The 23,468-nt window shown below is 44.0% G+C and overlaps 1 protein-coding gene across 1 annotated transcript in view; it reads left to right on the top strand.

Annotated features, from left to right (window-relative positions):
• LOC114664076 (collagen alpha-1(VI) chain-like) overlaps window positions 1–18,010 on the top strand; it is a 146,285-nt gene extending 128,275 nt beyond the window's left edge. The window contains exons 33-34 of the mRNA XM_051936114.1: window positions 4,830–4,859; window positions 16,101–18,010. Of these exons, the coding sequence (XP_051792074.1) occupies window positions 4,830–4,859; window positions 16,101–16,711 (641 nt within the window). The 3' untranslated portion in view covers window positions 16,712–18,010. The remainder of the gene's footprint in view (window positions 1–4,829; window positions 4,860–16,100) is intronic.
• Window positions 18,011–23,468: the final 5,458 nt, after the last annotated feature.

Below are 23,468 nucleotides of genomic sequence, written 5' to 3'. Positions count from 1 at the left end.
GGCCAGACCTGCCTCTTAAGTCTGTGCTGAGCCTACAGGAAAGGCCCAGCCCCTGAACAGGCCCAAATTGGGGTTAAGAATTTCAAAAAGTCAAGATTAGAGAGGAAAAACCTATAAAAGCCAATGGTCAAACAAACAAAAAAGTTCTCTGAATATTTCTAAAAATATATTTAAAGAAAAAAAAAAGAATAATATAACATGAAGGCAAAGTAGAAGTCCAAAAACAGAATCTAATATGAAAAAGTAGGAGTGGAAGCCAGTAAATCCAGAAGATGTAAGAATTGCAAGTTGAAGTCGGGAATCAAAAAGAAACAAAGCCCAAACTGCAGGGAGAGCTTCTGCTTCTCCTTAAACCCTTACTGGGGCCGTCAGCTGCTTCATTGGTGGCCCTACCTCCTTGGGCTCTACATACAGGAGACAGGGCAGATAATTCAAAAAACACTAATAAACAGCAAAATCAACCACTACAGACTCGAAGGAGACAGAAAGTTAGAGAGAGTTGACTAGGAGATACACATACTAAGCAAAAAGTCAAAGTGAGAACCATAAATCAGACAGATCTTTCAACAAAATTAAAAACACTGACCAGAACTTGAAAATCAGAAAACAGAGCAAGAATTCTGAAACTGGGAGGTCAAAAGGCAAAGGATTTTCGGAAAGCACAAGTGCTACGGTATCCAGAATCTCAGACTGGGGCTTTGTTAGCTTTAGCACTTATTAGGGGCTTAGCCGCTGCCCACTCTGATGTTGCTCTTATTGTATATGTTACATACAGGTAGGGATTGTGTTCAAAAAATGCTTTAGTTGCCTCACATTTTTATGCAATCGTTTTGTTCACCCCACTGAATTAAAGCTGAAAGTCTGCACTTCAACTGCATCGGAGTTGTTTCATTTAAAATTCATTGTGGTAATGTACAGAACCAAAATGAGAAAAAAGTTGTCTCTGTCCAAATATTTATGGACCTAACTGTATGTGTTAGTTTCAAAACTGGAAGAGGATCCCACGTGTGAAGTTTTCGTGCAATTGTCCATGGATATCAGAACTCAGCACGGAATGGAAGTCACCCCCTAATGTTGCCACTGTCTTGGACAAGCTGTATGAGGCGGAACCCAACAATTCCTAGAATTGTTAAAAAAAAACAATGTTGTTATACAACTTACAGCAATTCCTTTTTAGTCATCGTTAAAATTCTCCCCCGGGATGCAATCCGCTTGTCCGAGCACTTCTTCAACTTCCCATACTCCTCTTCTGTTTCCGTGTCTGAAGCCTTCTGCATTTTTCTTTTCCTCAATTTCCTCTATGGTAGCAAATGGTCTTCCCTTCAGTCTCAATGTTAATTGTGGAGACAAAAAATGGCAAATACGGGAGGTGCGAAGTAACAACCACATTTTTTTTGGTAAAAAAAATTAATTCTTTGGTAACGCGGTGAGTGCGCCATCATGGTGCAGCGGTGTGTGCTGGTGTGCAGTTTTGCTTGTGCCAATGTTTTTTTTTTCTTGATGTTTACCTGCAGACGCTTCAGCAGTCAACTGTTTGCTAACAAATCCATTAATGTCGAAAAGTGCTGTCATCGTTGTTTCGATTTTCGATATGACCTGACCTGTTGGTTCTTTTTGGAATACAAAAAAAAATCATTAAAATCACCTGCTTGATTGAAGAGTAAATATCAGAGATATGCATCTCAATCAGCCCCGCGCAGTGCCACTTGGCAGACTGATTAAAAAGACAGTGGGCATGCGACTCCTTGTGGCACATCTGATAACTACACCCTACTTGCGCACTATTGATCGATTCAGGGCAATTTTTGGGTCTTATAGTTCTCTGCCATTTTGAATTGTCACACCATCGTGATGTTGTTCCTCTTGGCATCCAGTGATCATGTGGTAGCACGAAATGACTGCGTGTCTGCAAGGAGAAATATAAAATGCCTGAATTGCATGCAGTGCCGGTCGAAGCCCATTAGGAGCTCTAGGTGTTCCCCCTTGGTGTCCAGAGTGGGTGTACCAAAACAGCACCCCTCAATGTCCATATCACAATGGGGGAGTTCCTCTTAACTTTCATAAAAGGCTCCCCTTAGTCTGTGCCTATGTCACCTAATGGATTGACCAGCTCTGACAAACAAAATGGCTGCGTGGTAACGTCATAAACATAACAGTAAACATTTTCATAATTATAAAGCAAAGCCAGTGTAAAAATAATGCATGGTGTGGTGGACGGCTAAGGCCCATGCCCGGCCAGAACGCCTTCACTATGTAAGGACCAGGAGAGGCACAATACCTCTCCCGGAACAAGAGAGGGCAGCCCTCCTGGATTGCATCGGGGCTTGGAAGCTCAACCCTGCTGGTGCCTGTGGCCGCCACCAGAGTGCGCCCGGCCAGTCCCGGAGCCATGGACTGTAGCACTTCCACCACACCAGGAAGTGCTGTTGGATCACCTGGAGCACTTCTGGGCGCAGTATAAAAGAGGCCGCTTGCTGGGAGAGGAGTAGAGGAGGCAGAGGAGAAAGAAGGAAAAAAGAAAGAGAGAGAGAGGGGAAAAGAAAAGAGAGAAGAAGGGAAGGGACTGAGCAGTAGTTGTGATCTATAGAGTGTTGTGTTGTGCAAGGAAAAGGAAAGTAAAGCATGTGCCTTTGGACTTGTGTCTCGGGTTTAAGGGGCTGTATTCCCCAATATTCCACAATGGAAAATTTTCCAAACCTTAACCCAAAATCATGACAGTCAAAGCTTTTCTTCTGATCTAAAAACAGACTCACACCCACCACAGTGTGCAGAAAGTGAGGGGGTCTGAAGACTTTCTGAATCCACTGTGGATGTGAAAGGAGCTACAGTGGAGTGCAAAAGTATTCAATCCCCTTGAAAGTCATCCCAATTTTCTGCACGACAAAAGATTTGTCCTCATATCGATCCATTCAGTATTTTATTGTGCTGTAACAACACATTTCCAAAGTCCAAATCAACCATTGTCTGTTGGTATTGAACTGAAGAACAAAAACTCCAAAGTTGGCGTTTTCCCTAAGTGTTCAAGCCCACCACATTCCAGACCCCTTTTGCTGCACTGACAGCCTCCATTCTGTTGGGTATGTGAGTTTGTCCCAGTTCTGCACATTGTGATTCTTCCCCATTCTTCTTGTCAGAATTTATCAAGACCCTCCTGGTTGGTGGCCTGGCACCTCTGGACAGCAGTTTTCAAAGAGTGTTGCAGATTCTCAGTCAGGTGAAGATCAGGGCTTTGACTCAGCCATTCCAAAACGCTCACCTTTCTGTTTCTGAGCCACTCCAGTGTCACTTTGGCCTTCTGCTTAGTGTCATTGACACTGGTCGACTGGTACAAGTCCTCCTGCAGTATTGTGTGGTGTTTGAGTCCATCCATTGTCCCTTTAACTCTGACAAGATTCCCATTCCTGGCACATGCACAGCAACCCCACAGTATGATGGCACCACCACGATATGTCATTGAAGGTCTAGTGTTTCTTGAGGCCTGCCCAGTGTTAGTTTTACGCCATACAAACTTCTTTGAAGTCGGGCCAAAAAGTTCTGTTTTGGTCTCATCTGACCTTCTCCGACATCTTACTTGGGTCTCTCTCATGCTTTGTAGCAAATGCCATTTGTGCTTTTATGTGGACCTTCTTAAGGAATGGCTTCTTTTTTGCCTCCCCTCCCTTAGAGGCCTGTTTTATGCAGAGCTCTTGAAATTGTGGACCCCTGCACCTTCACTCCAATTTCAGCAAAAAAGAACTGCAGACTATGGAGAGTGATAGTGGGATTTTTACTTGACATCCTGTTCTGATGTTTAGTTTGGAGGAACGTCTAGTTAGAGTCCGGATGCTGTGATGATCCTCCACTTTCTGATGATGGATCCAGCAGTGCTTGATGGGACATTCAAAGTCTTTGATATTTTCTTTCGTCATTTCCTGCCTTGTGCATTTCAACGACTTTGTTTCTCACATCAGCAGATGCTCCTTTGTCTTCATTGTTGCAGTGATTGTCCCACAAAGACTGTGGCCTTACAAAAGTTGGGCTTTTTACATCCAGAGAGACAGAAAGGACTCCCAAGTAGTACCTCATTATGCTTACAGTAATTATTACTGTCAATTGACCATCCCTTTTGTGTCATTTGTGTAAACCTGGAGCTTCCAAAGCACTTTGGAGTTTTTCCTCTTCAGTTAAATATCTACAGAAAATGGAAATGAATAGTTACACATTCACATTCAATCCTATTCTTGTAAAATTGATCCATTTGTATGGAATGTTGTGTGATTTCAATAAAATCAATAAAGTTATATAAAAAAAAATGTACTGAATAAATAAATATGTGGGGCGGCACGGTGGCGCAGTGGGTAGCGCTGTTGCCTCGCAGTTAGGAGACCTGGGTTCGCTTCCCGGGTCCTCCCTGCCTGGAGCTTGCATGTTCTCCCCGTGTCTGCGTGGGTTTCCTCCCACAGTCCAAAGACACACAGGTTAGATGCATTGGCGATCCTAAATTGTCCCAAGTTTGTGTGTGTGTGTGCCCTGCCCGGGGTTTGTTTCCTGCCTTGCACCCTGTGTTGGCTGGGATTGGCTGCAGCAGACCCCCATTAGTCTGTAGTTAGGATATAGCGGGTTGGATAATGGATGGATGGATAAATATGTGTCCAAATCTTTCGTCATGCAGAAAATTAGGAAGACTTTTAAGACGATTCAACATGCTATCTACAGTAGATATGAATGATGTTATATACTGTAATACTTAAATAGGAAAGGTGAAATATAACACAGAGATGTGAGATTATTGCTTTCCTGTAATCTCCATTGTTACATTCATTTTCTATTTTTTTGTGATTTAATTTCAGAGCTGACGTGTCCAACATATTCCTGTCCAGGTAAGTAATGTAATTACTTGACATTAAAGCTCAGTTTTGCTTAAGCTGTACTCCCAGCATGGCTTCCCTGACATGTTAGGGCTGATGACGGGTTTATGTTTCTTTCTTAAGCGTCTTGAGCATGGGAAAGGCGCTATATAAATAAAATGTATTATTATTATTATTACTATTCTTTCTTTACACTAACTGCTATCTGATGTTTTTCTGATTCTTCATTTTACAAATCTTCTGCTACTTTCCCTTTATCACTACACATTCTGCAGGTGAGGATGCATTGTTATGAACATAGCTGGGGCTGTCCAGCCTCAGAGGTCGTACACAGCAACTTGTTTTATTACACTTTTGTGTAGGGATTGCTTTCCTGGTGGGTTGCTTCTCTGGGGTCATGGATCTGCAAAATGATGTGTCCCTGAAAACCATCAGAAAATGTGGGGTCCTGAGCAGAAGGTAATGTCAAAGTTAAATCACTAAGCCAGTTCAGGATGAGAAGAATCTCTTTATTGATACATACATGGAGTCACTCTGCACATGGCAGAGTGGTGGCTCTGAGGTTAGGGATCTGCACTGGCAATCGGAAAGGTTGCCGGTTTGAATCCCGTAAATGCCAAAAGGGACTCTGCTCTGTTGGGCCCTTGAGCAAGGAAGGCCCTTAACCTGCAATTGCTGAGCGTTTTGAGTAGTGAAAAAAGCGCTATATAAATGCAAAGAATTATTATTATTATTATTATTATGGAAAGATATGACTGACCTACAGATGGTGGTAACACTTCTTCAATACGCTTGTCAGTTACACAAGTGCGTGATTAGTTTCATTTCTCATGTCCTTGCTAGTTACTGATAAATTGGACCCTCGGAGTCAGAATTCTGCCCCACTCGATTATACTTGGCCTCTTATCCAGACTTGTCCTTGTGCTAAAGTAGCAGCAGGACTGGGTCACAGATCAAGAGGCTTTAATTGAAATGCTTTCTTAGAACGCTAGAGGCAAAAGCTAACAGTTAACAAGGACAGAAGTCATTCAATATAATCAATATATGATCAATTTGTGAAAATCATACTTGACTTTCACAGTAGCATTAAAATGGCATCTCCAAACACACACAGAGTCAGTTTTTCAATGTGGAGAAATGGCAAAAAAATAATCAATACATTTGCAAAACCAATAAAAGTATTGATTAGTATTTGCTGCACACCACACAGCCTCGTATTTAATTAGTCATCACATCTTGTTCTCTGTTGTGCTGCAGTGGATTCACAAATATGTGCAAGCAAACACAAAATCATTTCAGTAGACGCAAATGTCCTGAGCAACTTCATTGCCCGTGAGACGCTGAACCACACGCACGCCCAGAGAAAGTGGCCAACATTGGGATCCCATCATATACTTGTTTGATGCATTCCTATGGTAAATGTAGGGAAAAGAATAAAGAAAAATTAACTTTTTGCACAGTTTCTATAAATACACAGTAGATACTGAATCAGTTCTGAGATTTTTCAGGTAAGCTGAACATTTCGAAGCCAGGCCGTCCTCCCCACGAATGACATTTCTGATGACATGTTGCATGTAAGAACTTCACTGTATTCTGTCATTGTCATAATAACTTCAACCTTTTCATTATTTCTTGCTGCTCTCCACCTTGATAACAGCATAAGTGTCTGTATCTGTCTGGTTACTATGTTCCAACAGATGGCACATCACAAACCTTTGTAGCAGTGCATTGCATTTGTCATTCCAACAGATGGCACATCACAAATATTAACTCCGCTTTTACCAATGTGCTTATAACAGAGACAGAGGCACTGCGTGGTGCACTGCAAACATTAACGCTGAGGTGTCCATTGACTGTTTAGATTTCAACGCGTCTTAGGTGGGTAGCACAGCTTGTACCTAATTCCCACTTGCTGCAATTCCAGGTCATATTCCTGCTGCAGTTCAACAGTGCTGGATTTTTCATAGTGCCCAGTTTTCTGAATTCTTCTCAAGTGCCAGTCTTAGGGCAGGTCACTGCATTTTGGGAGAAAACACCGAGCAGACCAAATGTAATTTGTGATGATGCAGAAGAAGAAGAAGATATTACAAAAGGGAGTAAATGAATACGCAGTCACAGAGACTATGAATTGGCCTTAAGCAGTGGCCAAACCAGCTTAGAGGGGCATTCTGCTGGCCCCCCAAATGTGACACAAGCAAGTCTGTTTAGCAACATTCTGGTACATCCTAACATAAAGGCCTATATAAACAGTTGTAATGACAGTCAGGTCGTAACTCCTTTATGTATTTATAACTACATCCACGTGTAGAGGAACTCCTTGTTTACAACACGCTGTTGTTCAAAGTCGTCTCATCAGTGGCGATGCATTTGCACCACCTTTGAGCCCACTTGCCAAATCCACTTTGGAAAAGCTCTTTTGGGTTCCCCAGGTTCGGCATCTGATAGACGTCCCTGTATCATCGAAACGCCACACTTCATCTGACCCAACAAGTGGAAGTCTCAGGTTGTCAGATCAGGGCCGTAAGGCAGATGTGGAAACTCTGACTACCCCATTTGGTCTCTGGGTCATACTGGTATGCCCAGGTTTCGTCACCAGTGCAAACATTCTCGTAAAAAGGTGTCCTGGTGGGCTTCTCTTCTCTTTCAAATTAGCTCTTAATTTGTGAAGAACCCATTTGGCAGACCCTTTCCTGTACCCAAGGCTGTGGATAATCTGCTCAACAGCACTGTGTCCACAGCACTGGGTACCTCAACAATCTCTCGGACAGTGGTACATGGGTCAGCGCTCACCCACTATGTGGTTTATCTTAAGCGCTGGTTTCTCCTTCTTTAAACGTTTTTTCCCATCTTCACTCGTTGCTCTCATCAGTTGTCGCCTCACATTTCTGAGTGTCTAGTGGATGTCAGCAGCAGCACATCCTCCTTTGCTCTTTCTTTCTGCTTCATCTCCATGGTTCTGCGACACCTAGAACTACAGAAATGATGATGTCAGTCATGCATTAAGAGTTTCTCCACTAACTGGTGTTGTAAACGCCTTACATTTGAGTAAACAGTTTCCGAGGAAATGGCATAAGGGCATTACTTTCAGCAGCACCCGCGTAAATACTGCAGAAGGCAGCTCTTGAGTTTATAAAGGACATGTGCTGAGTGCGTCGCCGTGAGACTCCAACACCCCACATGCTACAGCTGCACTCAGAATTATTCAAATCAGGTTTATTGACAACATTTACAACATTTCAGCTGTTTTCAAGAAACAAATCAAACATGAACAACTGAAATAGCTCAACACAATTAATACTACAAGGGGTTTCTCCACAATCGACACAAAATGCCCCTTTTAATGACCACTGCAGTCTCAAAATTATTCAACCCCCTGAATAGAAGCCTCCATAAGAGCACACATTTGCAAATCAGGGGGTGTCTGAAGGGTCTCATTAGTTGCCTCATCAGGTGTGCTGGAGATCGAAGACATCGAATACCCGGACTGGCCAGGGGTGTTGTGTTCACTGTGCCGTTTGATCACGTCACAAATATGGACAAGTCAAGAGAGGTGTCCAAAACGTTCAGAGAGATTACTGCCTTGCACACACAAGGAAAAGGATACAAAAAGATAACAAAGGCATTGATTGTTCCTCGAGAGACCATTGGAGGCACAGTTTGCAAGTTCAGAGTTAAAGGAACACTGGCTACGCTACCCGGACGTGGCAGAAAGAGGAAGCTATCAATAGATACTACCAGACTTCTGAGGTGGCCAAAGACCCTCGAGTGACTGCCAAAGACTTGCAGCAGACCTGCACTGAAGATTCAACTTCCACAGTAAGGCACATGCTAAACACAGAAGGTCTCCATGCCAGAATTCCAAGATGTACACCACTACTGACCCAACAGCACAGGAACAGCCATCTCCAACCTGCTCAAAACCATATAAATAAGCCACAGAGGTGCTGGGATTCCATTCTGTGGAGCGATGAAACAAAACTGGAACTTTTCAGGCCTCTGGATCAGCAGTATGTCTGGAGGAGGAAGAATGAAACATAAGCTGAAAAGAACACCCTGCCTACAGTGGAGCACGGCAGTAGCTCGGCGATGCTGTGGGGCTGCTTTAGTTCTTCTGGCACTGGTAACCTGAAGCGTGTGGAGGGCAAGATGGATTCACTGGAGTATCGAGAAATCCTAGGAGAAACTGTCATACCGTCTGTGAGGAAGCTGAAGCTCGAGCGTCACTGGACCTTCCAACAAGTCAGTTGATTCTAAGCAAACCTTAAAGTCCACCAAGGCTTGGTTTCTGAAAAAAAGGCCTGGAAGATTCTAGAGTGGCCATCAGAGTTGCCTGACTTGAACCCGATAGAAAATCTCTGGTGGGAGTTGGAGAAGGCATGAAAACCCAAGAATGTTAGTGAGCTGGAGGCCATTAATGATGGGGAATGGGCTAAGATTCCTCAAGGCCACGGTCAGAAGCTGGGGTCTGGCTGTGCAACACGTTATCAGCAGGTGAGAACAGCCGAAGGGTGCTCCACTAAGGACTAAAGGTGATTGTCATACAGGGGTTGAATGATTTGGAGACTGCAGTAGTCATTAAAAGTGGCTTTTTGTGTTGAGTGTGGAGAAACTACTTTTAATATTAGCTGTGTTGAGCTATTTAAATTGTTCTTGATTGGTTTATTGCAAACAGATAAGTGTCTGTGCATTTTGCCAATAAACCTAAATTGCAATGGGGGTTGAATGCAACCGTACCCTGTTAGAAAATGCATAATAAGCACACGTCAAAAACCACCAGAGGGAGCTCTCTGTACGTCACCTTTAATTAAACTCAGACTCTTAGTTCCTTCAAGACAATCGACATTTGTACCTGGTCAAATATGCAATGACAGAATGCATGAAGAAGAGCAAAGTGATGAGGGGGAGGAGTGATGGATCATCCAATGAAGAGCAAATTGATGAGGGGAGGAGCAATGGATTGTCCAATGGGGATCAAAGTCATGATAGGGAGGAGCAATGCATCATCCAATGAAGAGCAAATTGATGAGGGGAGGAGCAATGCATTGCCCAATGAAGAGCAAAGTGACAAATAGGGAGGAGCAATGGATTGTTCGATGAAGAGCAAAGTCATGAGGGAGAGGAGCAATGAATCATCCAATAAAGAGCAAATTGACAAGGGGGAGGAGCAATGCATGATCCAATGAAGAGCAAAGTGATGAGGGGGAGGAGAGATGAATCACCCAATGAAGAAATTGACTGCACAAACAACACAGAAAATGTCACAGTTGACAACTATAATAACAAAAGAGGAGCAGGCCTGCAGCAAGCGATGAAACGACAGAGGCCCATCACCACTGTCAAAGTGCTGACCTGCTAACTTAGCGCCCACATTCAGCAACTCCATGGTGCTCAACTTGACGTTGGAATAAATCATATTGATGATGTGCTGAATCCTTGGAATTATGTGTGTTGTACGCTGGGATAGGGTGCTGGTCTCTGAGTGGGCCCACTAAAGCACTTGCCCCCCGAAAGTTCAAATGCCTTGCTCTGCCACTAGCCTTAACAGTGTTGTATTAGGGGTTGTAGCCATATTGTTACATGTACAGAGTTCAGTTAAATTCTTACCTGGATGTTCAACCAACAAGAAACACATTGCCACTCACTGGAGCCATGATAATAAGAACATATTAAAATTCAGAACTCCATTTCATTTAATAACCTCCCTGACTGAACTACAGTAAACCCGCACCACAAATGTATATAAGCATGTGGCTCATATTATCCATCTAGCGGTTCCACTCTAGTGGGCATATTTAGTGCTAACATTTGCGATGCACCATCTGTTGGAATGCACTTTGTAACGCATAAGGTAATAAAATTAATTCTAACAGGTGGTGGATCACAAATATTGGCACTGTTATTGAGAATCCTAGAGCGAATTCTGTATAAATGAGACATCAGACAAAATGACATTATAATAAAGACACATTTAAATAGGAAATAAAACAAGAATGACAGAGGGGGGCACTAATGTCATTTGAGTCCAATTCAAGGTCTTGTGATTGGTACTCATTAATGTAGCAAAATGAGAGTCATTTAAATAAATAACAAATTCAATGAACAGGTATAAAGAGGGCACTCTGGTCTCCCAGGAGTTTGAGACCCCCATGGACAGACCCTCAACTATATTCTTTAGTCCAATGGGTTTCAATAGGATTAGCGCTTTTTAAATTCCTATAACTTTTTTATATGTAAATTTCTCTTTTTAGGTTATACTGCTGGTTGCGTACACCATGTGTTGGAATTAAAAATGCAAATCATTGTAATAATAGCGCATGTGACAAATGCCATGGAATGGGCCTTGTTAAGAATGAGACCCCTGAGCGAGTGCATGGTCGGGGATGCCGTTGGTCTTTTGGACTGCAGGTCCACTCTGTTGAATTCATTTGAATTAGAAGAAGCTTCAGCACTGAGATTAACACACTGGATCAAGAGTCCATGATTTACAGTGGATTGGGCCAGCTAGTCTTATACGGTGAATTTAGTGAAAATTCAGACCCTTTCACTTTCTGCACAATTTATTGCGCTATAGATTTAATTTTAAATGGAGAAATTTGCCATTTGCACCCATCAATCTACACCCAATAACCCATAATGACAAAGTGACAACATACAGGGTGAGTCAAAATTATGTTAACACTAATGGATTATTTTTATGTTAACTGACATAACACCATCTTCTGGGGTACTGAAAATCCATGCGTCATTTGGGAGCCTGAATGTGATTCCCCAAAGGTAAACGTGACCACTGCTGGCGTTATTGGGCCCTACTCTTTTGACACCCCAACAGTGATGTCAGATGTCTACTTACAGATGGTGAAGCAGTATGCCATTAGTGAACTCCCGTGAGAAATCCGATTGGTGGGGTATTTCCAACGTGATGGCGCACAGCTGCATTTTGCCCGTACTGTTCGTACTTATCTCGACCACACCTTTCCAGGTCGATGGATAGGCCGTGGTGGACCATTGCCATGATTTGACACCCTGTGATTTCTGTTTAGGGGGTATGGTGAAGGAGCGGGTGTATAGCAGGAAAGTTTGTGATATTAATGACCTGGAGGACAGAATATGGACTGTGGTATCATCTATTTTCCTCAAAATGTGTGTCTGGCCTTTAAATGGTACTGTTGCTCGTTGGTTTTTGTGTGTTGAACCTGATGGCGAAAAGGTTGTGAATAAATCGTTTCCGCCCTTCAAATGTTCACATCATTTTGACTCGCCCTGTATTTTCAAATTGATTAGAAATCAAGATTTCTCCTTCCTAGATGTTTTCAGACCCTTTGCTGTGGGACTCCAAATTGTGCTCAGGTGCCTTCTGTTTGCTTTCATTCTCCTTGAAATGTTTCTAGAACTTGATTGGAGTCCACCTGTGGCAAACTGAATTGACTGGACATCAGTGAGAACGGCACACGTGGACCTGTGTAGGGAAGGCCCCACAATTCGCACTGCACGGCAGGAGAAAAGCCAAGCCATGAAGTCCAAGGAACTCTCTGTAGACCTCAGAGATCAAATTGTGGTAAGGCAAAGAGATCAGGACAAAGGGATCAAACCATCTGTAAAGCTTTGAGTGGTCTCAGGATCACCGTGACCACCGGTAGTCTTCCTAGAGCCAAACTGAATAACTGGGCAAGAAGGGTCAGGGAGGTGACCAAGAATCTAATGGTCACTCTAACAGAGCTGACTTCAGAAGTCCTCAGCTGAGATGGGAGAACCTGTCAGAAGGACGTCCACCTCAGCAGCAGTCCATGTTTATGGTGGGGTGGCTAGATGGAAGCCACTCTTGAGTAAAAGGCAGATGACAGTTTAAAGGAGTCTGAGAGCATCACGATAAAGGTCCTCTGATCTGATGGTCAACAATTGAACTGTTTGAGCAGAACTCCAAGCAATATGTTTGATGAAGACCAGGCACTACTCTTCATCTGCTTAATACCAACCCTATGGTGAAGCACAGTGGTGACAGCATCATGCTGTGGGAGTGCAGGAACAAGGAGACTGGTCAGAACTGAGTAAAGGATGAATACAGCCAAACCCAGAGAGAACCTTGAAGAAGACCTGCTCCAGATTGCATGCCACCTCAAACTGGGGCTGACAGATCAATGACCCGAAGTATATGTCCCAAGACAACACTGAAGTGGCTTCGGGACAAGTCTGGGTTGTAGAGAGACCTGAAGATGGCTGTTCACAGACGCTTCCCATCCAAATTTAACGGAGCTTGAGAGGCTCTCCCAGGAAGAATGGGATCATCTTACCAAATCCGGGTGTGCCAAGCTTGTCAAGTTTTACCAAGAAGATTTAAAGCTGGAGTGGCTGCCAAAGGAGCTTCTGGAAAGTACTGAATTAAGGGTCTCAATACTTCTAGGAATGAGAAATTTTCAGGTTTTGGTTTTAAATAAATTGGCAGACCTATCTGAAGACAGGTTCTCACTTTGTCATTACGGGTTATTAGATAGATAGATAGATAGATAGATAGATAGATAGATAGATAGATAGATAGATAGATAGATAGATAGATAGATAGATAGATAGATAGATAGATAGATAGATAGATAGATAGATAGATAGATAGATAGGGACTGTACTTTCTCCGGTCCTGTTCAGCCTATATACATCGGACTTCCAATACAACTCGGAGTCCTGCCATGTGCAAAAGTTCGCTGATGACACTGCTATCGTGGGCTGTATCAGGAATGGGCTGGAGGAGGAGTATAGGGACCTAATCAATGACTTTGTTAAATGGTCCGACTCAAACCACCTACACCTGAACACCAGCAAAACCAAGGAGCTGGTGGTGGATTTTAGGAGGCCCAGACCCCTCATAGACCCAGTGATCATCAAAGGTGACTGTGTGCAGATGGTGCAGACCTATAAATATCTGGGAGTGCAGCTGGATGATAAATTAGACTGGACTGCCAATACTGATGCGTTGTGCAAGAAAGGACAAAGCCGGTTATACTTCCTTAGAAGGCTGGCTTCCTTCAACATCTGCAATAAGATGCTGCAGATGTTCTATCAAACAGTTGTGGCGAGTGCCCTCTTCTACGCAGTGGTGTGCTGGGGAGGCAGCATTAAGAGGAAAAGACGCCTCACGCCTGGACAAACTGGTGAGGAAGGCAGGCTCTATTGTTGGCATGGAGCTGGACAGTTTAACATCTGTGGCAGAGCGAAGGGCGCTCAGCAGGCTCCTATCAATTATGGAGAATCCACTGCATCCACTAAATAATGTCATCTCCAGACAGAAGAGCAGCTTCAGCGACAGACTGCTGTCACTGTCCTGCTCCACAGACAGATTGAGGAGATTGTTCCTCCCCCAAACTATGCGACTCTTTAATTCCACCAGGGGGGGTAAACGTTAATATTTAACATTATACATAGTTATTGTCTGTTTTTCACCTGCATTGTTATCATTCTTTAATTTAATATTATTTATTGTATCAGTATGCTGCTGCTGAAGAATGTGAATTTCCCATTGGGATTAATAAAGTATCTATCTATCTATCTATCTATCTATCTATCTATCTATCTATCTATCTATCTATCTATCTATCTATCTATCTATCTATCTATCTATCTAGATAGATAGATAGATAGATAGATAGATAGATAGATAGATAGATAGATAGATAGATAGATAGATAGATAGATAGATAGATAGATAGATAGATAGATAGATAGATAGATAGATAATTTATTAATCCCAAGGGGAAATTCACACTATATTAAGTGTTATTGAGTGTTTATCAGTTTTAAATTTAAACAACAACACAGTAATGTGTGCAGAAACCGAAGGGGTCCAAAGACTTTATGAATCCACTTGACATTTAAAGCTGGGTGTGGAGGCCAAATGCTGCTGTTTAATCGGGCAGTCTAAACACAAACCTGACAATACAATACAATAAAATACAGTTTATTTTTATATACTGTAGCCCAAAATCACACAAGAAGTGCTGCAATGGGCTTTAACAGACCCTGCCTCTTCACAGCCCCCCAGCCTTGACTCTCTAAGAAGGCAAGAAAAAAAAATCCTTGCAGGAAAAAAATGGAAGAATCCTTGGGAAAGACAGTTGAAAGAGAGACCCCTTTCCAGGTTTGTTGGGCATGCAGTGGGTGTCAAAAAGGGGGTCAATACAACACAATACACAGAACAGAACACAAGTAATCCTCAATACAATAGAAATATTACAAATACAGAGCAGAATTCAACAGTAGATGATATCCCATAATAGGATTTGGATTTGTTCAGAGTCCTGGAGACCTCAGCCATCAAGCTGCCTCCCCCTATTGGCCACAGCTGAGACAGCGCTGGGCCAGCCAATCCAATGAAAAGACCCCTCTACCCAATGATTCCTGCAATCCTCCATCAGGGATGACTTTACCTTAGGCAGGCAGAACAACTTGGCAGGTGGGCCGTGGCACCAAGTGCCACATTTGAGTACCGAGAAGAGAAACAGAATAGGTGAGGGTTAGTAACAAATTCTAACGATCATGTAACTTATGTTTTAGTGCCAATGACTAACAACAGAGATGCAGTCTGCACAGTTAATCAGCAGCTCTAGTCGGTGTGCTAAACTGAAGTTGTGAGTCTTCAGCTGGAATTTTAAAACTGAGACCAAAGGGACATCTCTTATAGTAGCAGGCAGACCACTCCACAGTTTAGGGGGGTCCTGGAACTAAAAGCTCAACCTCCCACTGCTATTTTATTCCTTGGAATCATAAGCAGACCACCATCTTGAGATCTTGTTGTGTGCTCAGGTTTGTAAGTCACGATAAGTTCAGACAAGTAAGCCGGACCTCGGCCATTTAAGGCTTTATATGTTAAAAGAAGGATTTTGAAATCTGCCCTAAACTTAACCGGGAGCCAGTGTAACGTATTTTCTTGTTCTTGTAATAGTTCTTGCAGCGGCATTGTGGATTAACTGGAGGCTGTATAAAGAACAGTTTGAATATCCAGTGAAAACCGCATTGCAGTAGTCAATCAAAAGTATAAAGTCCGTGAGTTGCTTCACCTCGCTCTGATGCAAAGGGGGTCTCAGTACTTTCTGAATCCACTGTAAATGTCAAATACCCAACCGTATGGTGCCATCTGGTGGCCCAACTCAAATTCAGCTTGAAGTTGTGTTGGTGGAAATGACGGCGCACTCACATCTACAAAGCGACTCAGTGTGCTCGTTGTCCTGAATGCAAACGTTAAAAGCCTCTTCTTTATTCTTATCTCAGCTCGATTTAAGGAGCCGACGGACATCATAATGGTGATGGATGGGTCAGCCAGTGTGGGAAAGAAGAACTTTGAAATGACAAGACACTTCGTGGAGAAGGTAGCAGAAAAAGTTCTTCCTGAGCACTCCGGCCAGGGTTGGTTCCTCAGACTATCTGTTGTCCAGTTCAGTGGCACACAACAGCAAAAGGTGGAAGTGCCGTTTACCAGCCAGCTCAGAGATGTGCACCTTGGGGTAAAGGCAATGGGGTATCTTGACCAAGCCACCGATCTCCCTGCTGCCTTGACTTTCCTGCAGGAACTGATGAGAAGGGAGGGTCGGCCCAATGCGAGGAAGAAGGTGGTGTTCTTCTCGGATGGCCGGTCTACCTCTGCGGTCCAAGCTCAGATCCCTGAGAGAGCAGCCGCTGCCTTAAAGGAGAACCTTGAATTCTTTGCCGTGACCTTTGGTAGCGATTTTGAAGAAAGGGGAATCAGCCAGCTGGTTACGGGACAAGCCGGTAACTTCAACTATACGAAAGTCGAGGAACGGGTGTTTCGACTTTCACAATACCCTGATTTGACTAAAGCTGTAGTGATGGAGAACTTCATTAAAAGGCTGGCAGAGGCCTAACGTGTACCCACCTCTGTCCTGCCAGTCCTTCACTGTCACAGCCTTCTGTCTCATCCTCTGCAGTGAGCTGTAGGATGGAAAAAAAAAAAATGATTCGAAATTTCTTCTATAGTTCCCTTCACCATGTACACCAATATGAAGTGCTTTACACAGGTGTACAGTTCATGTTAATAAGAGAAATTAGAGAATTGATCAATACTAGATTTATATGAAAGGCGCTATAGACAGGTAGAACTTAGATTAACACTTTACCAGAAGCTTGAGAAAAACAGAAATATGATAACAAACCAAAACTCAATAAACGTACCCGAGAACGCCTGCCTTGGACAATAAGAGAGCTGCTAACAGGTCTGTAGGTGACAGTAAGATGGGCTCAGCCCTACCCACTTGTGACATTGGGACAGGGCAGAGCCACCTGGTTACGTCCACAAACAGAACTCGCTCACAGACGTTGGCTCCTGCTAACGTTCCCCTGGTTGGAGTCCCCAGCATTCATCACTGAGTGAATAATTTCTATTGCGGAGTTGATAAACGCGTCACCAGCGGGATGTAACTTATCTCCTGTGGCAGTAACGTAGATCAGTCGTCAGCATTTCAATGCCTGGATGACATATTTTAGTTGTAATTATCAAAAAGTACAGGCGATTTGAAAATTACGCGGCCACCTCAACACATAGGAGCTGACACAATACAACACGTTTGCAATGCCTTATGGGTAGTCTGAACATGCACGGCATGCAGCGGTCTGCCGTTAGCATAGTTGAAGCAAAGCTCAAATGAACATGGATGCTCCACTGCGGAACTGCACTATCGTTGAACAATATCCCGTTGTGAGATTTCCCTGTGCAGGATGTTCATGGTTTAGTTTGAATATTGAAGCTTTGTAGTTTAGAGAAGCCATATTGTGTACTGTTGTCAAGGTCACGTTTCTAGGGGTGTGGTCTCAGGGGTCGTGATCTTGCAGACAGCATAAAAGGTCCACCTTTTGCTCTGAGCTTTATCCAATCTGCAGATATAATCGTAATTTTCCGCAGCCACACAAAGCATTCTGCTCACGTCTCCCATGTTCTCTCCCAACTGCACTGGTTACCACTTCCATCCAAATTCAAGAGTCTGCTTCTCCCTCATCACAGCCTTATATGACCTTTGCCCGCCTCTACGTCACTCCGCTCCTTACACTCCTCGTCGCTATCTTGGGTCTCCTTACTGTCCCACACACCAGAGTCTCCACCCTGGCGGGCAGCTCCTTCAGTGTGATGGCCCCTCTTCCTCAGTCTCTCCGAGTTTGCTCCTCTTTCTCCACCAGTAAATTTTACTAAATAATAACTTTATAAATATTCATTTTGACTTATTATATGATTACTCTTCTTGTCTTGCCTGGTTTTCCACCTTGACTTTTGCCCCTCGTCTGGGTTTCGGTCGCTTTGGTTTATTTTCATTTTCTTTTCTTTTCCCCACTTCTCCCAGTTTACTCCTGAAATTAGTTGTCTGTTTTCCTGCCGAGTCGGGACAGGAGGGAGTGCACCCTGCTGAAATTCACCGAAGTACGTTGGCTTGTGTGCAGATGAGTCCGCTGTTAGGGTACCACCCCAAGTCATCGTGCACTGTAGCACGTGCAGATCCATAGCTGATATCCAACTGTGCAGCAGCATCATCTGTTGCTCTTCCCTGATGAAGGTGTTTGCCGTGGACTTGTGTACGTGATGTCAACCAGATCGAGTTTCCTCAGTTGAACTTGTTTGTCCCGCTCATAAACGTTTCGTCAAGTCCTGCTGTCCTCACTTCTACACCTGAGCCAGCATCCTTTGGTGAGTTTAAGCAGGTTTCACTGCCTCTGCTCTTGAACTCTCAATACGGCGCATTGTCCCCTATTGCCACTCATTTGGATATCAGCTGTGGATCTGCACGCGCTACAGTGCATGATGACTTGGGGTGCACAAGATAGAGGTACACAAGATTGGCACACAAGCCAACACCATTTGATGAAATTCGTCAGGTTTCACTCCCTCGGCCCAAAGAGATCTCACTACAGCACATTGTTCACCTCCCCAGCACAGCGTCCATGTTCATCTGACCTTGGCTTCGACTAGACTAGCGGCAGACCACTGCACGCTGTGTGTGTTCAGACTACCCATAAACCATTGCTCTACCCGTTGGGGTTTCTGTGTAATTTTCAAATTGCTGTTACTGTTTTGATGTATCTTTGTGTAATGGGCTCCCTTTTGTTTTAAACCACTGCCCGTTCACACAGATGTTAATACAGTAGGCTACAGTGAAGCGTGTTCGCAAGATGGGACGTGAGTGACAGCATGGAATGACAATATAAAACATGTAAGTTTATATACATGATGATGATCATCAGTAGCAGCAGCAGCACTGGTTTAATGGCCATTTTTTACCTGGTTTACCTGGGTAAGCCGACTGCCTCCCAAATCGTTTGTCTCTGCTCTCCACAGTTCAGGACGAGTCTACAACTCAAATGCTCGTTCACGTTTGAGCACAGGTCATTTTCATTCACCAGACTATTCTCTGAAGACAGCTGTCACAAACTCGACAAAAGCCACAAAAAGGGTTGGGGCGGCCACCCGTATATATTGATTCCTTGCTGCAAAATTAAATGAGTAATTGTACAGCAGTGTACGGGTTGGAGTCCAGAACAGAACTGATTTGCTGGCACAAAGATGGCAGCTTTAGGGGAGAGCAGAGGAAGTGATGTCTTCAGTAGGACTGGAACTGGAAGTAGTGACATTGGGGGCCAGAAGTGATGTCATCAATAGGGACCGGAAGTGACATCATCGGTCGGAGGTGATGTCGTTGGGACTGGAAGTGACGTCATCAGGGCCAGGCGGAATTTCCTGTAACTGGTCTGCAGAGAAGTGAGAGAAAGAGTCCGTACACTGCGCCATCCCCTGGTCTGGCAGGGAATTACTCTCCTTCAGGCCCTTTAGCTGCCTGCCATGCGCACGCATGTGACACGGGTTATTTAACAATATTTCTGTTTGGGATGTTAAGCATATACTTGGATGGCTTGACACGTCCATTATGTGACACGAGTAACGTGACATCTTCTTTCACGGATGTTCTTGATGTTGTCTGCCATGGTCCGTCTGTTCTACCAGAAACTTTGTTATCCCTGCTCTGCGTGAAAACATGACATTACATATTGTTTTCTCACCCACCACTACAAACTACATGTGTTAAGTAATTAACATATAATAAAAATATTTTGGAGGTTGAGTATCCCATTAAATATTAAAAATTGAGGTTAACTGAAACTGTTTGGACGCTGGCATAAGAAAATTAACGAACCTGCCTCGGAAAGTATAAAGGAACTCATCCATGCAGACTGTTTAGCTGTTGTCCAGTTTTGGTGCTTTTGTTGTGTCGTGTTTTCAATAAAAAAACAATTAACAAAAATCAATTTTTGGAAGTGATTAGAGAGCGGAGCGATAAACTCGATCCATTTCTGGAGAGCGGAGCGATAAACTCAGTCCATTTCTGGCGTACCTGTCGGTTTTGTGGTGGTGGGGTCCTTGAGTGACCCTTATACCCTTCATTATGTGGCGCCCCAGTCCCTGCTCTAGTCCTTATATGGTACGTGACCTTTTATATCAGCAACAGGGTAGAGCACCACAACAGTTACACATTTATTCATCATGTATTACAGATAACAGGCCCAAAATATATGCAGCGCACAAGGGGTGTTGATAAAATAATATGAGCTGATAATAAGCGAGCAGGTGGCTCTCGGGATTATGTTGGTTAGCCTCTGGTCCAGCGCGGCTCCTGATCCAGCATGGCCTCCACGTGGATGAAACAGATAAACTGAGAGATGCAATTGTCTGAGCTTTACCTCAGCAGATTTATCTTGTGGACGCTTCTACCTGAGGCGGCTGACAGCATGTGTGAAGCTAAGTGTGTGTAACGGACCTGTGCAGACTACGGAATCCTTAAGTGTAACCCGGTTAAGGTTTTACATGGCCACATAACCGGGTAACTCGTGCAGAAATCAACGTCTGTTAATCCGGTTAATCCGGAGACCAGTAGCCTGGTTTTCTCTAACCAGAATACAGACATACACAGCATTTTAGAAAGCAGGGGTCTGTGAACGACTGGGTTATTAAAACACAAAAACACTGGCTGTCGATACGTTGCTTCTGAATTTTATCAGACGGGCTCATTATTGCTTACTTTATAATTAAAGAATAATGGGATTTAATAGAATGGATCAATAGGTGGGTGTGATGTTGATGGATTCCAAAGCTAAGGACTTCCCTAAACCAGCTGCAGCACCTCTGGTCAGCCACATGGGCGTACAGACGGTGGAGTGGGCAACACCACCTAGTAGGGACAAGTGACACTTGGGTGTCACGATGTCTGCGATTTAAGCATAAAACATTCAGAGATACCTGCATGTACAAGATAGGAGGCATATAAGGAACTGGAGAGTTTTACTATTATTCTTATGGGCTGCATTGTCATTTTTAAATGAAAATAAAGCGGAGTCTTCTCTAAACATTGCTTTGATTTTTATTTGTAAAGAACGTCATCTACTTTTCTGTATGTAGGAGGCGCCAGACGCTGCTCTTTGATTCCAAGTTAAGATTCCTTCTCTTTCTGAATGTCTTCAGGTGTGTTCACTGTGGGGTCTCCCCTTTACTTTTCATTTGTTCATTCTTTGTCTGCACCTACGGATACACAATGGCAACCCTTTCTGGGAGAAACGACCCACCAAAGGATGTGTTGGGTTACATGTGGCCTACTATTAGAAGAATGGTGGACTGGCTGTTACTGAGGGGCCTGGACAGCCTACTGGCTTGGGCAGGTTGGTGGCAGATGACATTTAATGTAAAGTATTATATGTAGAAAGTAACAATGCTAGATATACAGTATATATATATAAACTGCTCAAAAAAACTTAAATGAACACTTTGAAAACACATCAGATCTCAATGGGAAAAAAATCCTGCTGGCTGTCTCTACTGATATGGTGATGTGTGAGGAACAAAAGGATGGAAATGAAAATGATCAACCGACAGAGGGACCCCCCGAAAATCAAAAGGAAAAATGAGGCAGGTGAGTCCATTTTACTGAAATTTCATTGCAGCAACTCCAAATCATACTCAGTAGTTTGTATGCATACCCCCCCCCCCCATGCCTGACAACATCCTAATAAGGTGATGGATGGTCTCCTGGGGGATCTCCTCCCAGATCTGGACCAGGGCATCACTGAGCTCCTGGACAGGCTGAGACGTCAGATGGACCGAAACATAATGTCCCACCCAGAGGTGTCCTATTGGATTGAGGTCAGGCGAGGGGGGGGGGGGGGGGGGGTGGCTGTCAATGGTATCAATTCCTTCATTCTCTTGCCACATGAGGCCGGGCATTGTCGTGCACCAAGAGGAACCAGCATAGGGTCTGACAATCAGTCCAAGGATTTCATCCCGATACATAATGGCAGTCCTGTGGTGCCCTTGTCTAGCCTGTAGAGGTCTGTGTGTCCCTCCATGGATATGCCTCCTCCCCCCAGACCTGACCATCACTGACCCATCCCCCCAGCCCCACCATACCGGTCATGCTGAACAATGTTCCAGGCAGCATAATGTTCTCCACAGCTTCTCCAGACCCTTTCACATCTGTCACATGTGCTCAGGGTGAACCTGCTCTCATCTGTGTAAAGCACAGGGCACCACTTCTGGTATTCTATGGCAAATACCAATCGAGCACGGTTTCCACTAGAGGATGTTGGACCCTCAGGCCACCTTCATGAAGTCTGTTTCTGATTGTTTGCTCAGAGACATTCACACCAGTGGCCTGCCTGCCTGCTGGAGGTCATTTTGTAGCCTCTGCCAGTGCTCATCCGGTGGGTCCTGCTGATGGGTTAAGGACCTTCTATGAAGGGCCCTGTCCAGCTGTCCTAGAGGAACTGCCTGTCTGTCTCCAGGAATCTCCTCCATGCCATTGAGACTGTGCTGGGAGACACAGCAAACCTTCTGGCAATGCCACAAATTGATGGAAAAGTTGGACTACCTGTGCCAGCTCTGTAGGGTCCAGGTATCGCCCACCTCATGTTACCAGTAGTGACACTGACCATAGCCGAATACAAAACAAGTGACAAAACAGATGAGGAGGGAAAAATGTTGGTGGCCTCCCTCCACCTGTTAAACCATTCATTCCTGTTTTGGGGGTCGTCTCATTGTTGCCCCTCTAGTGCACCTGAAACTGATTGACAAGTCCCTCTGCTACTTAACTGAGCAGATCAATAGTCCACAAGTGTCATTGACTTAATATCATACTCTTTTCATTTTTTTAAACAGTATATATATATATATATATAATCTTAATATAACTTGTAAGCTGCCTGAAGAAGGAGCCTAAGCTGCCTCAAAAGTTTGCATATTGTAATCTGTTCAGTTAGCCAATAAAAGGTGTCGTTTTGCTTGACTTCTCATTGCATCTCTTTTGGCTCACACCCACGGTGCAACACCCTACCGCTGCAGGGCTCTGTAAATTAGTTAATAGTCAATATTGCAGAGCATCAACAGGGACTCACCTCAGCAGTGCTCCTCATGTAGAATTAATGCTATACTTTAACACGCAATTTCTTAGAATTTCATGACAAACCCGCGGACCAAGGAAACGCACGCAGGCGCGTGCGCACTACGGGCGCCAGCGACGTCATCAGCTAATCACCATTCGCCACGCCTCTCACGGCAGCCTTCTGAAGAGAGTTTTGTTAAACTCCGCCCTTGGAAAG

The sequence above is a fragment of the Erpetoichthys calabaricus genome, chromosome 13 (assembly GCF_900747795.2).
Source record: "Erpetoichthys calabaricus chromosome 13, fErpCal1.3, whole genome shotgun sequence".
NCBI classification, from domain to species: Eukaryota; Metazoa; Chordata; class Cladistia; order Polypteriformes; family Polypteridae; genus Erpetoichthys; species Erpetoichthys calabaricus.
This window is presented reverse-complemented; position numbering and strand designations above follow the sequence as displayed.